Raw genomic sequence first — 14051 nt, forward strand, 5'->3', positions numbered from 1 at the left:
ATATATATATATATATATATGAAGTTATAGAAAGATAAACTGATGCAATAAAAAGTCTTTTGTAAGAAAAAAATTTCCTTAAAAATTGAAAATATCATTTTTTTTAACATCATTGCTTTGTCAGTTCTTTATTGTATTGTTCATTTAGAAATAAAAAACCTTCTTGACTATGACCTTTATATGTTTTAGGAAAAAATAATACCATTGGTTGTGCTTCGCGCCATAGTCGTTACCCAAGCTATGTAGATCAATAGCTTACATATAATATGTAGATTAATATCGTTAATATCGTTTTTAAATATAAAAAGATATAGAAAGATAAACTGATGCATTAAAAAAGTCTTTTGTCAGAAAAAAAAGTTCCTTAAAAATTAAAAATATCATTTTTTTTAAACATCATTACTTTGTCAGTTCTTTATTGTTTATTTAGAAATTAATTCGTTGAAAACCTCTTCTTAACATTGACCTTTATATGTACTTGAAAAAAATAATATCATTGATTGTGCTTCACGCCATAGCCATTACCCAAGCTATGCAGATCAATATGTTACACATAATATGTAGATTAATATCTTTTAATTCTTTTTGAGCATAAAAATAAATAGGAAGATAAACTGATGAAATAAAAAGTTTTTTTTAAGGAAAAAATTTTCTTAAAAATTGAAAATATCGTTTTTTTTTAATCATCATTACTTTGTCAGTTCCTTATTGTTTATTTAGAAATTAATTCGTTGAAAACCGTTTTAACAATGACCTTTATATGTTCCTGGGAAAAAAATAATATCATTGGTTGTGCTTCACGCCATAGTCGTTACCTAAGCTATGTAGATCAATATCTTCCATCTATCAGTGCTTCGATTTCTCGATTACGTTCATATTTTTCTATAACGTTTGTGAAAAAAAATATTTTTTCTTTCTCAAAATGTTCTTTAAAATACTTATGCGTAAAATTCCTAAGTGAAAAATGCAGACTCTGAACAAATGTCGCAGCTTGAAATGTCGTCATATTTCACTCTCTTGTAACTTTACCATTTGTTTTTTTGAAAACTCCCGAAAAAGCATATTGTTATTGCTTACTTTTTCAACTTTTACATTTGTATTATTTGTATCGATTTTGTAACTAAAATTTTTCTCTCAGGTTGGTTTTATACTTTTGTTTTTTTAAACTATTACTTGTTAGTATAAATGGAAATCTTGGTCCCGATAAGAATAAATAAATTGAATTCCGAAAACAAACTCATAAACATATTTGAATTAAAATTTTTAGCAATTTAAATAAAAAACGAAATTATTGATAATTATTTTTAATTCACCATAAAAGTGAACATTCTTTTCAATATGGAAAATATATTAGTCATTAAACAGTTTTATCAAATTTTATATTCCGGCAAAATAAGACATTTGAGAAGTTTTGCTTGTAAAACAATCTTAGTACGCATAGAAAGAACGAATAATAATTCTAGATAAATTCCACCCAGAACCCACGACTCGTATGTGACACGTGACGCGTGGAGGCGTTCTCGTTGCCGCGTTTTTAAAAGTTAATTTCTATTATATTCTGAAAATCTGACTTATTCTCCCACTTTCCATTAAGCCAGTAAGTTAGAAAAATAAAATTTGGACCATAGGTTCCTTGTGAGATGAATAGAAAAACAAAAAAGCTTCATTTCGATATTTTGTAACTATCGGGGTAATTAGCCTAATTGACAGTAATCCTAAATATCAAAATAGGAGTCTCAAACTTCGGCTACGTGTTCCTAATCACATATAAAGAAAAAGCAAAAAAGTTTCACTTCGATATTTTGTATTTATCGGGGTAATTAGGGTATAACTATCCTAAATATGACTGTATAATGCTAAGTAACACACGTTTACCCAGTGGAAAGTCTCAAATTTGGACTATGTGTTCTTTATGAGATAAATAGGAAAAAAAGAAGTTTCATTTTGATATTTGTAATTATTGAGGCTCATCGGCTTAATTAGGGTATTTAGCCTAATTGGCAGTAATGCTGAATAACGTTTTTACCAAGATTGAAATCTCAAATTTGGAACACGTGTTCCTTATGAAATAAATAGAAAAACTGAAAAAAGTTGTTCGATTTCTTTCTTTTGTAATTATCAAAGTATTTTGTTGAGTAGTTAGCCAAATTAACACTGATACTTAGTAACATGCGAATACCAAGATAGAAGTCTCAAAGTTACATAATGTTTTCCTAGACAGAAAGAAAAACTGAGAAACTTTCATTTCTGTATTTTGCAATTATCGGGGTAATTATCCTAAAATTGACGCTAAACAACACGTTTTTACTAAGATAAGAACCTCAAATTTGAAACATGTGATCTTTATGAGATAAATAGAAAAACTGAAAGGCTTTATTGCGATATTTTATAGTTATCGGGGTAATTAGGCGCTACTACTCCAATTGTAAAATGTGCTGTATGAAACTTTACCAAAAAGATAGAAGTCTAAAACTTCGAAAGAATGAGAACAAGACTGGATCGATAGGACTAATAGTTAAAAAGTTTGGAGAATTTCAAGTATTAATATTAAAATTCTTCACCTATTTAAGTATTTTTTTTTTACGTATATATCTATCAATTTTTACATATAAAACATTAATTATTTCTAAACTATTAGTCCGATCAACTTACTTTTGAAATTATTGAACTAAACATAAAAACATACATAAGAAACATTGCTTCACTTATCCAGATAGCAACATCAATAATCGTTAAAAGTACAAAAATAGTACTTTTTATACAAGAAACTAGAACGCCTTGAAAATTAGTCCCATAGACTTGGTTTTGATCTCGGTTCAATTCAGTGTAAAAAAGTACATAGTATCTAATCGTTCGTTTTTCTTTATGGCCATATCAGAAATGTAGATAGGTATAAAAATTTTAATATTTAAAAACTTGAAAAATTTTGAGCTATTAGTTCTATAAATTTCGTTTTGGTCTCATTCGTCAATATGTCACTTAATGTCTTACATGTCCATAGAACAGAGTTCGAGCCCCCCCCCCCATCACTTAGTGGAGGATTCAAATTTCAGACTGCAAATTAGGCCTAATCTGCAACTTTAAAACATATTTTCTCTTTTTACTCTTAATTATTCCGCATTAAGCCATTTTTTTTAAATCACGGGAACTGGCTTATTATGTATGTGTATTACAATTTTTGTTTTTCATCATAGAAGCCGTAAAAAATAATCCTTAGCAAAGGTTTTCTTTAAACAGATTCAAGGATTTCAGATAGGAAAAGGAGGAAATGACTTGGCTTAACTAGTTTATAAATAAGTTCTAAGCACGTGATGACGCACGTTATTTTGGGGAATCTATTTATCGGAAATTTTAACCACGTCATCTTTTTTAACTGCTCCTTTTCCTCAATTTTCTGAAACATGATGATTTTTGAATATATAGTAGAGGTAATGTATAAATGATTTTCTTAATTGCGATATTTTTTTAACGAAAGACAAATTTAATGGCAAATGATAAAGCTAAAACTATCCATGGAGGCGTTTTTCAGGAAGTTTTATAAGTATATCTATATAATAATCTTATCTGCTTAATCGAACATAAAAATGTCCTTGAACAAGCATATTAGTGTTCGTAAACAAAATAACTAATATAATGGCTGAATTTTATTTCACTATTTATGGAAACACATTTTTGTTTCAAAAATATTCCCTTAAAATCATTCATATTTGAGTAAAATTACATTTCTATAAGTTTCATATAAGTCTAATAAATCGCATCCAGTCTGTGGAATTGAACTGATTTCAGATTTTGTTACAGCAATTCGGAAATATTGAATCAGGAAGTGGTCCTTAATTTTTAGATTTCATTTATGCATTAGAGATTTTTAAGGTCAATGTCAAGGTCACGAAAATACTTTTAACAGAAAATTCTAAGTCTATACATAAAAGCTACGTATTGTGCGCAAGAAAAACAAAACTGATTATTCTGAATAACTATTGATTTAATGATCGGATCTTCACGTTCTACAACTCAATCGTAGTGGTCCGACAGGGTGACTTCAAATATGCTAATTAATTACTGCAGACGATATTCTAAGTTACGAAATCCGGCAGAAAAACAAACCTTCTCTGAATAAAAATGCTTTTTTTTTTATAGATTCGGATTTCAGACCCCCTAAGTATAGGGAGTAGCTGCAATCTGGGAAATATGGTCTCAATAGTTAGGTTAGGAAAGCGCTCCAAAATTTGGACCCAAAATTTTAATTTTACTTTTTGGATATATTGTCATATCTCGAGAACTTTATAAGCGAATTGAAAAATTTCGGCATAGAATTATAAAATTCGTTTATCTAAGATGATTCCATAAAAATAACATTTAGTATATATTTATTATTTTTTTTAATAATGGTAAAAAAAAATTTAATTGTAAAGTATATAATTTTTTACATGGTTTTAAAGAATGTAATTTACATCGCTTAATTTAAACTTGAGAAAAAGCGGTCGAATAGTTCCTGAGAAATTGAATTCTAAAAGTACGATTTCTTCTTTTTATTTTAAGTTACGAAATCAGACACAAAAACATACTTTCTCTGAATAAACATACCGGTTTTTTAACGGATTCGGATTTCTAATCCCAAAGTATAGGGAGTAGCCGCAATCTGGGAAATATGGTCTCTGTAGTTAGATCAGGGGATGGCTCCAAAGTTTGGATCACTAATGTTACATTTACTTTCAGCGTATTTCGCTATATCTCGAGAACTTTTTAAGTGAATTGAAAGATTTTTGTACACAATTATAAAATTCGTTAATCCAAACTTTGGAGCTCTCTCCTGACCAGACTATTGGGCCAAATTTCCAAAATTGCGGCTGATTTTCCCAGATTCCAGATTAAACTTATAGCTAGACTTCAACGTTTTATAGTTTGTTTTATCGAGTCTATCATAGGTGCAGATAGCTAATAATCTACAGATAAAACTACAAATTTTCTTTCAAATACTAATGAATTAGTTTCCTTTAAAATTGTACAAATGAAGCCTTATATTCATGGTTTCCTTACAAGTGATGTTGTACCTTTTAAGATAATAGATTATGCTTTAAAAAATGTACAATGCATTGAATAAATTTTTTTTCTCGTGCAATGGGTTTTTATTTACAGAAAAATAAAATTATCGAAAATTATACGAACATCCTTTTCATTGCATTACTTAAACGAATGATTTTCTTTGCTTTACTCTTGACAAACGGAACATTATCAACAAATTCCTTAAAGTTAGATTTTAGGTTGCTTTTTTCAAAAAAAAGTTAAGTTTAAGTTATATTAGACAATTTTGTTCATTCATAAATGTTTGTTTTTAGTTTTTTTTGTTCGTTATTTTCATATAATCTGTTTTAAATTATTGTTTATTATAAATTAATTTTTAAATACATATTCTAGTTCTTTCCCATCTTTCTCTAATTTTCCTACTTCTACTATCTCAATTCGATTGTAACTTTCGTCCTTTTTACCAAATTGTGATTTGCCTAATAAGTTTAAAAATAGAAAGAGAGAGATAGACGAAATGTAGCGATAGCAATGTAAAGATAGACTAAAGTAGATAGATTAGAGTAGAATGTAGAGATAGACTAAAAGAAAAATATAGCATTTGGAATATTGTTAGAAAATATTTTACACAATGCGGCTCAAGATAAAGGGTATTTTTATGGAATAATCTCAAGATTAATTCATCCTTCGTGAGTTTTCAAATCTGGATAAAGCTTGAAATGCGTGTTTATGAAAGTGTACGAAGCTCGAAATCCAGTTATATAAAAATGGACACAGCATTAAATGCGTGTTTAAGAAAATGGACACAGCATTAAATGCGTGTTTAAGAAAATGGACAAAGCTTGAAATACATGTTTACGAAAACGGACTCTACAAAAAAGGCACCCTTTTGGTTGTCAACCAAAACTTCACTACTAATCACGTTAACTGTGTATTACGTGTTTATTTTTATTTAAACACAAAGCATATATTCTGGGCAAAGTCCAGGACTTTGGTGTTGGGGTGGCTAGGTATATTAAATATGCAACTTTTCAAGCGATGTCTTAGTATTCAGAATTCTAAACCACAAAGTAAGTTATAAAACACTGAATTCCTACAGCTTAAATTCACTGCCACTTTAATGAAATTATAGCACCCATTGCAACCTTGCACAAAAACAGTTGATGATTTTTAAAGTATTCTAAAAAAGACTAAGTTAATAAAATATACCAAGTAAATTTATTAGTTTCTTAGATTTATTCTTTTAAAAAAAGAACAATATTTAAAAAGAAGTTTAAAAAATGCAATCAATTGCTATGTCCATTTTCGTAAAGACGCATTTTGAGCTGTGTCCATTTTCGTAAACGCACATTTCGAATTGTTTACAGATTTAAACACTTGCTGACGTTACATAATCATACTGTATCCAAACTAAGAGTATTCATATTATAATTTAATGGTTCATTTAAGTTATTGATAATTATTTTTTTATTGTTGTAGCTGGTCATGGTCACAGTGAGGGAAACAGAGCTTTCGTAACGGACATACATCATCTAGTTGACGATACTGTTGCACACATTCAAATAATAAGGCAAGACTATCCAGACCTTCCACTATTTGTTTGTGGTCATTCAATGGTAAGAAATTTCATTAAAAGGAGTTTTTCTCATCACTATTATTTATCTACTTTTTTAGTCCCGTAAAAAAATTTTCCAGACCAATTTTAAATCGCTGGTCAACTTCATAATATTATACATTTATCATAGATATAAAGTGTGTGTGTAACATAAAAAGCTTGGACTAATCTTTTTCTGTCATTTCCTTATCTAAATCTAAACATTCTTCTTAATTTATTATTCAAAACTAAACGTTATCTCACACTCAAATATTCACCTTCTGTCGTTTAATCTATTTTTACTCTATTTTACTTCGATAAAAATAAAGCACCTGTTAAATATTAAGCAGAACAAGAGTAACACCAAATTATCAGAATATTGCAAAAAAAAAAAAAAAAAAAAAAAAAAAAAANAAAAAAAAAAAAAAAAAAAAAAAAAAAAAAAAAAAAAAAAAAAAGAAAGAAGGAAAGAAAGAAAGAAACTATATAATAAACTTAAGTTACTTTTAGAACTAAAATTCCGTTAAGTACAGCAGCGATACTAGACGGTAGACGCTGCTGAAAATAACTGTAAGAAAAATAACGCTGTTGGAAATAACAGTATCTAAATGCATAAATATTTTTTATAATCAGTCTTAGGATTGATTATCGAAATCTTCTAGGCTAGGATGGCCACATTTGATATGAAAAAAGAATGAGTGAAAGCATTTTGGTTAAATATTTCACAACTATTAAATAAAATACTTTGGAAAAAAAACCCAACCATTTTAAATCAATTGTTAAATAAATAAATAAAACTACTCGTTTAGGATTTTTTTTTAACAAAAAATCACCTAGAACAAACAGGGGATTGAATTTCATGGTTTCCCAGTGATGCAGTACGCTATTGAGTCTGTCTTATCTAAAATTCTCGTCAATTTATTAATACCGTGTCCTTGCCTTGTTATTGTGTATGCAATGTTGTGGTAAGGAAATATAGTTTTATTTTCATTAATACTATTTTTGATTAAAAAATATTTATCACTGAATAAAATTTCACCGTGCTTGCTTAAAGTACATTTTTAGAATTCTGTCAGAAATAAAGCAGTTGCGAAATTACAATTTTTTTTTATCCAAGAACGGAATGAACAAAACGCTATCGATATTTGTTAGATCAGTAGTGAGAAATAATGAGAGATCTAAAGTATCCAAACCAGTTTGATTGCCTGACAAATCTTGGAAGTCTTTTAATTTCCGCCTTTCACTTCCTCTCTCATTCCTTTGGCAATTAAGCAGACTTAGTGACTTACATTCTCGTTTTTTGATTACTGCTTATCCGGTATATTTCAACGTGTTTTTGGCATTTTCTTCGAATATTTAAGACCCCTAAAGTGCATACTTCGTTGACTTTATTTTTGACAAGCATTCTAAAAATATATTATTGATCAAGATAGTGAAAAAAGTGCATAAATTTTAGTTTAATAATAAGTAAAAAAAAAAGTGTCAAGTAAGCATTCATTTCTAAATTTTTTAAACATTATTATGAGCTTGTATACAATATAATGAAAACAACTATGAGCGTAATTTTTATTTTAAAGATTTAAAATTATTTCAATATTTTATAGGGAGTTAAATCATTCTATATCAGAAAATTCTTTTTCCTTTAAGTTGTTTTCTAAGCTACTAATTAAAAACGTAGTAATATATTGGTGGGTTTGTTTTCTCAATCTGCAGTACATCTCCTTAATTTTTAAAACTGCAATGTAAAATCTAGGCCAATATATAGAAGTACATCATGACAAAATTGACTTGTACTTATAGATTTGAAATAAAATCTATAGCAAGCATCGGTGGTTCAGTGGTAGAATGCTCGCCTGCCACGCGGGCGGCCCGGGTTCGATTCCCGGCCGATGCAATTATGATTTTAATATGTGTTACGATTTTCAATATTAAATTTTGTTTTGTCATATTACACTATAAATAGTATTTTATTCATCAAGTAAATAGTAATTTTTTAAAAAAATAATTATGAATATTTGTAATCATTTTTACCAAAAACAAATTAAACATTACTATTAGAGTAAAAACTTAAATAGCATAAATATTAGAATTAATTAATTATGATAGTTTATATCTCAGCCGTTCACCTCCTAAAAATATGAAAAATCTCGTATAATAATTTTTCAGAGAATTTCTCAAATTTAAAATCTCAGATTTGAATCTCAAATTACCATTTTGAAGTTGCAGAAATATCGATTTTGATTATAATATTATTCTAAGGATACTGAATTCACAATAATAGGTTTTAAATAAATGTATACTATCCTGCTTATGATTCAAATTGTTAAAGCTTTTTTTAAGTTAAAAACGGTCTCATTAAGGTAATAGGCTCTTTTAAAGTTTTTTTCTTCTTTTATAAAAGAAACTACTTTTTCTGTAGTGTCATTTTTGTTTAATTTTTATGGTATTGTATCCCTTTTCATTTTTTTGCTATTATTACATTATTTTGCTAGAGTATCTGCATTTTTTATTTTAAATATTCTTGAATTTGATAAAATTTAGTTTCAATTAATTAATGTTTATGCTTTTATTTTGAAATATATAAACAAAAAGTATTGTTTTGTTTAAACAAAATATATTTGAACTGAAGGTAAAAATTGGACTATCTTTTTTAAAACATTTATATAAGATATTTTTTTAAAGGTTATATTTTAAAACATTCTTCAGATATTAGTTCGATATTTTATTTTTTAACTTTCTAAATATATTTCAAAAATATTTGCTTTTTTCAGAAGAAATTATTCTTACATTTTTAAAAAAAAAAATTCAATAAAAGAGTAGCCGAAAAGTTTACTTATTGACCGAAAACAATTTTCTTTTTCATTTATTCTTTTAATTTATGAGTATTGAGCTTCTTTTAAATTTAACTAGATGGCAGCACTAAGTTTATTGACGTGAATTTTTCAAAAACTTTCCATTTCAAAGGAGCTTCAGAAAGATTCATAGTGGCGTTATCTAGTGACGTATATATAAAAGAATAGGGAATTAGACAATCAATTATTATTATAACCGAGAAGAACTTACAAGTGTTTTTAAGTATTCAACAAAGGATTAAAAGGATTTATTGCTACGAGATTTCTACGAATATTGCTACGAGATTTCTACGAATTTTTTTTTAGTTAATAAGATATATTCAAAACTGATTATTGAATGGGAAAAAAAAATATTTTCCTTTGTTTCGAGCAACAAAATTAGAAATATATTTGTTATTATTGTAATCCTGCTAAATATATTTCCGCACTTCGCTTAATGTAAACACGATATCAATATATATAGAGAAAAAAAGTGAAAAAACATAAAAAAATCATACGTAAAGTAAAAATTACGCGTTTTAGTGTTCTATTAGTGTGAAAATTTTTGAAACTATGATGATTATAGAATAGAAATAGGGCATATTTCTTCGAAAGTTGGAAGGATACATAAAGCACTTCTTTGCTCTCGTAAAGCTGAGCAAACATCGTTGTAAACTTTAATCTTGAGGGGGGAAAATAATAAGAGGACGCCTCGGAATCATGGGATCGATATAATCAGGAAGGAAAATAACCTACTAACGAAGAAATCAAAAACAACCCAGAATAATTTAAAATAATGACATTTTTGAAACAGAGACAAAAGGAAACATTTAGTATAGAGATAAAAAAAATTCATGCTCTTTTTAAAAAAAAATTTTTTTTCTTCGAATTTTTTATTTTAAAATAAATAAGTATTGAACGAATCTAAAACTTTAAGGTCAAAACTGAAAGACGTGCTATTAAAGCATTGAATTATTATTATTATTTATTACTTTTCTTAACGATTTGAAAAGTTTTGGAATTATATCCATAAGAATTTGTGTTAAAGAACTACAATTAGGAAGAAATCGGTTTGTTTGTTTTTGAGAAATAAAAATACATCTTATTTCAACTAGCGATTTTCGTTAATGTTGGCATATAAAGTTACATATAGTTTTACATAATGTATAATATTTCATAGCGAATTGATCATTATAAAATTCGATCATTATAAAGGAGTTAAAAAAAATTCAGATTTCACCATAATAATATAATTTTTCTATCATTAATAAATTTAGTTATTGAAATAATCTATAACAGCTAAAATTTTTAAAGCAGTTTTCTTAAGGAAAATAAGTTTCATAATGGTAAGAATATTTTTTTTTTAGATTTGAGCTGTATAAATGTGGTGAAGATTTAGTTAAAAGCGGAATCAGTAAAAATATCAACAAGGATAAACTTAGATTAAACTGATTATCATATTATTTACGTTCATGTCATATTATCACTGTTATATTATTTAGCTAAAAACAAATAACAAAACAAAATATCCAAAAAAAAAGTTATTTTTCTTCAGAAAAATAAACAAAAATATTTGTCTAGCAGAGTCAATTGTATTTACCTGCCACTACTTCATATTGTCATATAAACATGAAATAGTGAGTGACAGCAAAAAACATAGACTAATGCAATAATAAGATTTAGTCGAACAAAAATCACAGACTAATGTAATAGTTGCTTCTATTTTACATTTGTCTCCTTTTTCTTATTAAATTACTACAATTGAAGGGCTTTTATTGCATGGGGAAATAGAAAGATTAGTCATACTTTTTCTGAACATGTATTTTTTCATCAAACTATTCCTTAGTATTACTTCCAGAAACATATGTTTCTGGAACTTCTACTAGATAACAGCACCATACACAGAAACATTTTATTGTCTACGGGGAAATAATAACGTTTTCGATTATAAAATGCTCGCCTAAATGATTTGTAATTGTGTATTAATATTGTATTACCCCAGACTCTTCAATTGTTCAGTCAATAAAAGGTATAACTTATAATTTTGCTTTCAGGGAGGTGCTATCGCCGTTCTAACATCCTTAGAAAAAAAAGTGAAGCTTAGTGGAATAGTTTTGATTGCTCCTGCTTTGGCAAAAAATCCAGAAACAGCAACATTTTTAAGGGTAAGTTTGTAAACGTATGCTTAAAAGAAGAAAAATGTTAAAATGTTATCTTTTCATTTAACAGAATGATGCATGACTGTTAAAAATGTATGTAACATGTTTAAAAGAAAATATATATATAAATATGACAATGTGTTTAGATTAAATGTACGTATATACTGTGCGAAAAAAAAATAATAATAAAAAAATAGACCTTGAATAATTTTTAATTTTGTTCTAACTGTCGGATATCAGGAATAGTTCCTGAAAAATTAAATTTTTAAAAAAAGGGGTTATTTGTTTAAAGTTTGATATCTCAGAAACTATTCATCTGATTTCACTCAAATTTTGTAGTTTGCCATATAAAATTCCATTTTTTAAAGTGGTGCAAAAATTGTATTCTTTACAATCCAAAATTTTTTCTACTATTATCAAAGAAATTAAAAAAAAAATATGTACTATTGTTTTTTTTTTTGTATGAAATTTTCTTTAAATAAGCGAATTTTAAAATTTTGGGCCAAAATTTTTTAATTCGCTTAAAAGCTGTTCAAGATATTGCAAAATACACAAAAAATAAAATTAACCTTAAGAAGTCCGAAGTTTTGTGACCATATTTCTCAGATTATATAAATTACAAAACTTTTTCTCTTTTTCCACTGTTCGAAATGTATGTCTTTAGTTTACTTTCTAAATTCCACATTGGTATGCATATACATACATGTATGTCCATTGCATGTGTAAATTATATGTGTTTCTAATGTACATATGTACAATATAGGTATATATGCATGCCAAACGTATGGCTACAATGTATGCCCAATGTATAGTGCAGAGGGCAAAAAAAAAAAAAAAAAAAAAAATCTCATCTTGTCTGNAAAAAAAAAAAAAAAAAAAAAAAAAAAAAAAAAAAGGGTCACCTTAATTAAATAACTTTTGATCTCAAGATTGGAAATTTTTTTCCCGACTTTTATTAAATAACGATGATACAGTGAAATCTCTGGGGAGCGACCACTCTCTGTACCACAGTTAAATGGTCGTTGGCCTCTCTTAGGGCTTTAAAATATTATCCTTTATTGACTTGAAAACGTTATCGAAGGTACATGATTTTTCACAAACGATTTTAATTTTAGTCAGTATCATTTTCTTTACGAGAAAATGCTATTTGTGTTGGCATCGTGGAATCGATGAATAAGATTGAGCGTCAATAAAAATGATCCGTATTGTTTTTAAATAAATAAACAATTATGATATTTGTTCACTTTTGCATTTTATTTTATATCATAAAAATTAGCTTTAAAAGAAGAGAAGACGTTTGTTTGTTTGAGATGCTTAGTCTTTTCTAAAATAGCTTTTTTTTCTTCCTAATTTAACTTTTTTTTCCTAATTTAACTTTTTTTTTCTAATTTAACTTTCAATTTTAAAAATAAATCATTGATAGCATCGTCTTTAGGTTGATTTTGGAGAGCTTCAAATACAAGGAACTCCATAAAAATAAATGTTTTTAAAGCTCTTCGCATAGTCGTGGTGGAATACGATTCCATTGCAATTCGTGATTTCTTATGTAACTGCGACCTTGCACCTTACGGTCTGTCATTTCAATATTTACAAAAGTTTTTAAATGGTAAAAATTTCAGTAAAAACGATATCCTTCATTTTAAAGAACTTTTTGCTGATAAGGAGCTGAAGTTCTATGGGCGCGGGATTATGATGTTACCAGAAAAATGGTAAAACGTCATCGAACAGAATGGAAGATATTTAACTGATTGAAGTTCATTTTTTGTATAGAAGAAATTGAGATCTAAGCATTAGATAAAAAGTTATTAATGTTACCTTATTTTGCGTATTGTAAAATAATTTATAAATTAAATATGTATTTTGATAATCGAAGAGATTATTAACAGTGTTTTAATTCTATTTTTAGGTAACAACAGCGAAGATAATAAACAAGTTCTTTCCACATTTTCCTCTTATTCGTTGTGATTATGCCTTGATCTCTCAAAATAAAAAGAATGTAGAAGTAATGCAAAATGACCCAATGAGATTTAAAAGTTATTGGCAAGTTCGTCCTATTTTGGCTCTCATTGAAGGGGCAGAAGTAAGTCGTTCTTTCATCTTCGTTAACAAAATTCTGATTAGTAATCGTTTATCATTCTGTAGTTTGTTGATGAAAAGGAACTTCCGTCGTAGCAAAGTTTAAAGTTGTGTGCTGCTTTAGAAACAAGAATTAGCGCACTTCAAAAGGGGAGTTTTTCTCTACTCAGATCCCCTTTCTCTTGCAGACACAAGCGTGTGGGGACGGAGTTATCGACCATGCCAACCTTCATCTATCAAAAGGTACCTCGGGATTGAATCAAGTTAGCATGTCTTATATACCAGTGAATTGATGTTTAATTTTCGTAGTGGTAGTTACGCCACATTACTCCCCCACCAGAATTTTATCAGGGATAGAATTCGATGAAC

At 27.7% G+C, this 14051-nt stretch overlaps 1 protein-coding gene and 1 non-coding gene across 2 annotated transcripts in view; both read left to right on the plus strand.

Annotated features, from left to right (window-relative positions):
* The window catches only part of LOC107456643 (monoglyceride lipase), a 50613-nt gene that overhangs the window by 24824 nt on the left and 11738 nt on the right, over window positions 1-14051 (plus strand). Inside the window, exons 3-5 of the mRNA XM_016074552.3 lie at window positions 6502-6638; window positions 11502-11612; window positions 13513-13686. Of these exons, the coding sequence (XP_015930038.1) occupies window positions 6502-6638; window positions 11502-11612; window positions 13513-13686 (422 nt within the window). The remainder of the gene's footprint in view (window positions 1-6501; window positions 6639-11501; window positions 11613-13512; window positions 13687-14051) is intronic.
* Window positions 8440-8510, plus strand: TRNAG-GCC (transfer RNA glycine (anticodon GCC)). The gene has a single exon. It is a non-coding gene; the product is annotated as a tRNA-Gly (tRNA).

This window comes from Parasteatoda tepidariorum, chromosome X1 (assembly GCF_043381705.1).
Source record: "Parasteatoda tepidariorum isolate YZ-2023 chromosome X1, CAS_Ptep_4.0, whole genome shotgun sequence".
Taxonomy (NCBI): domain Eukaryota; kingdom Metazoa; phylum Arthropoda; class Arachnida; order Araneae; family Theridiidae; genus Parasteatoda; species Parasteatoda tepidariorum.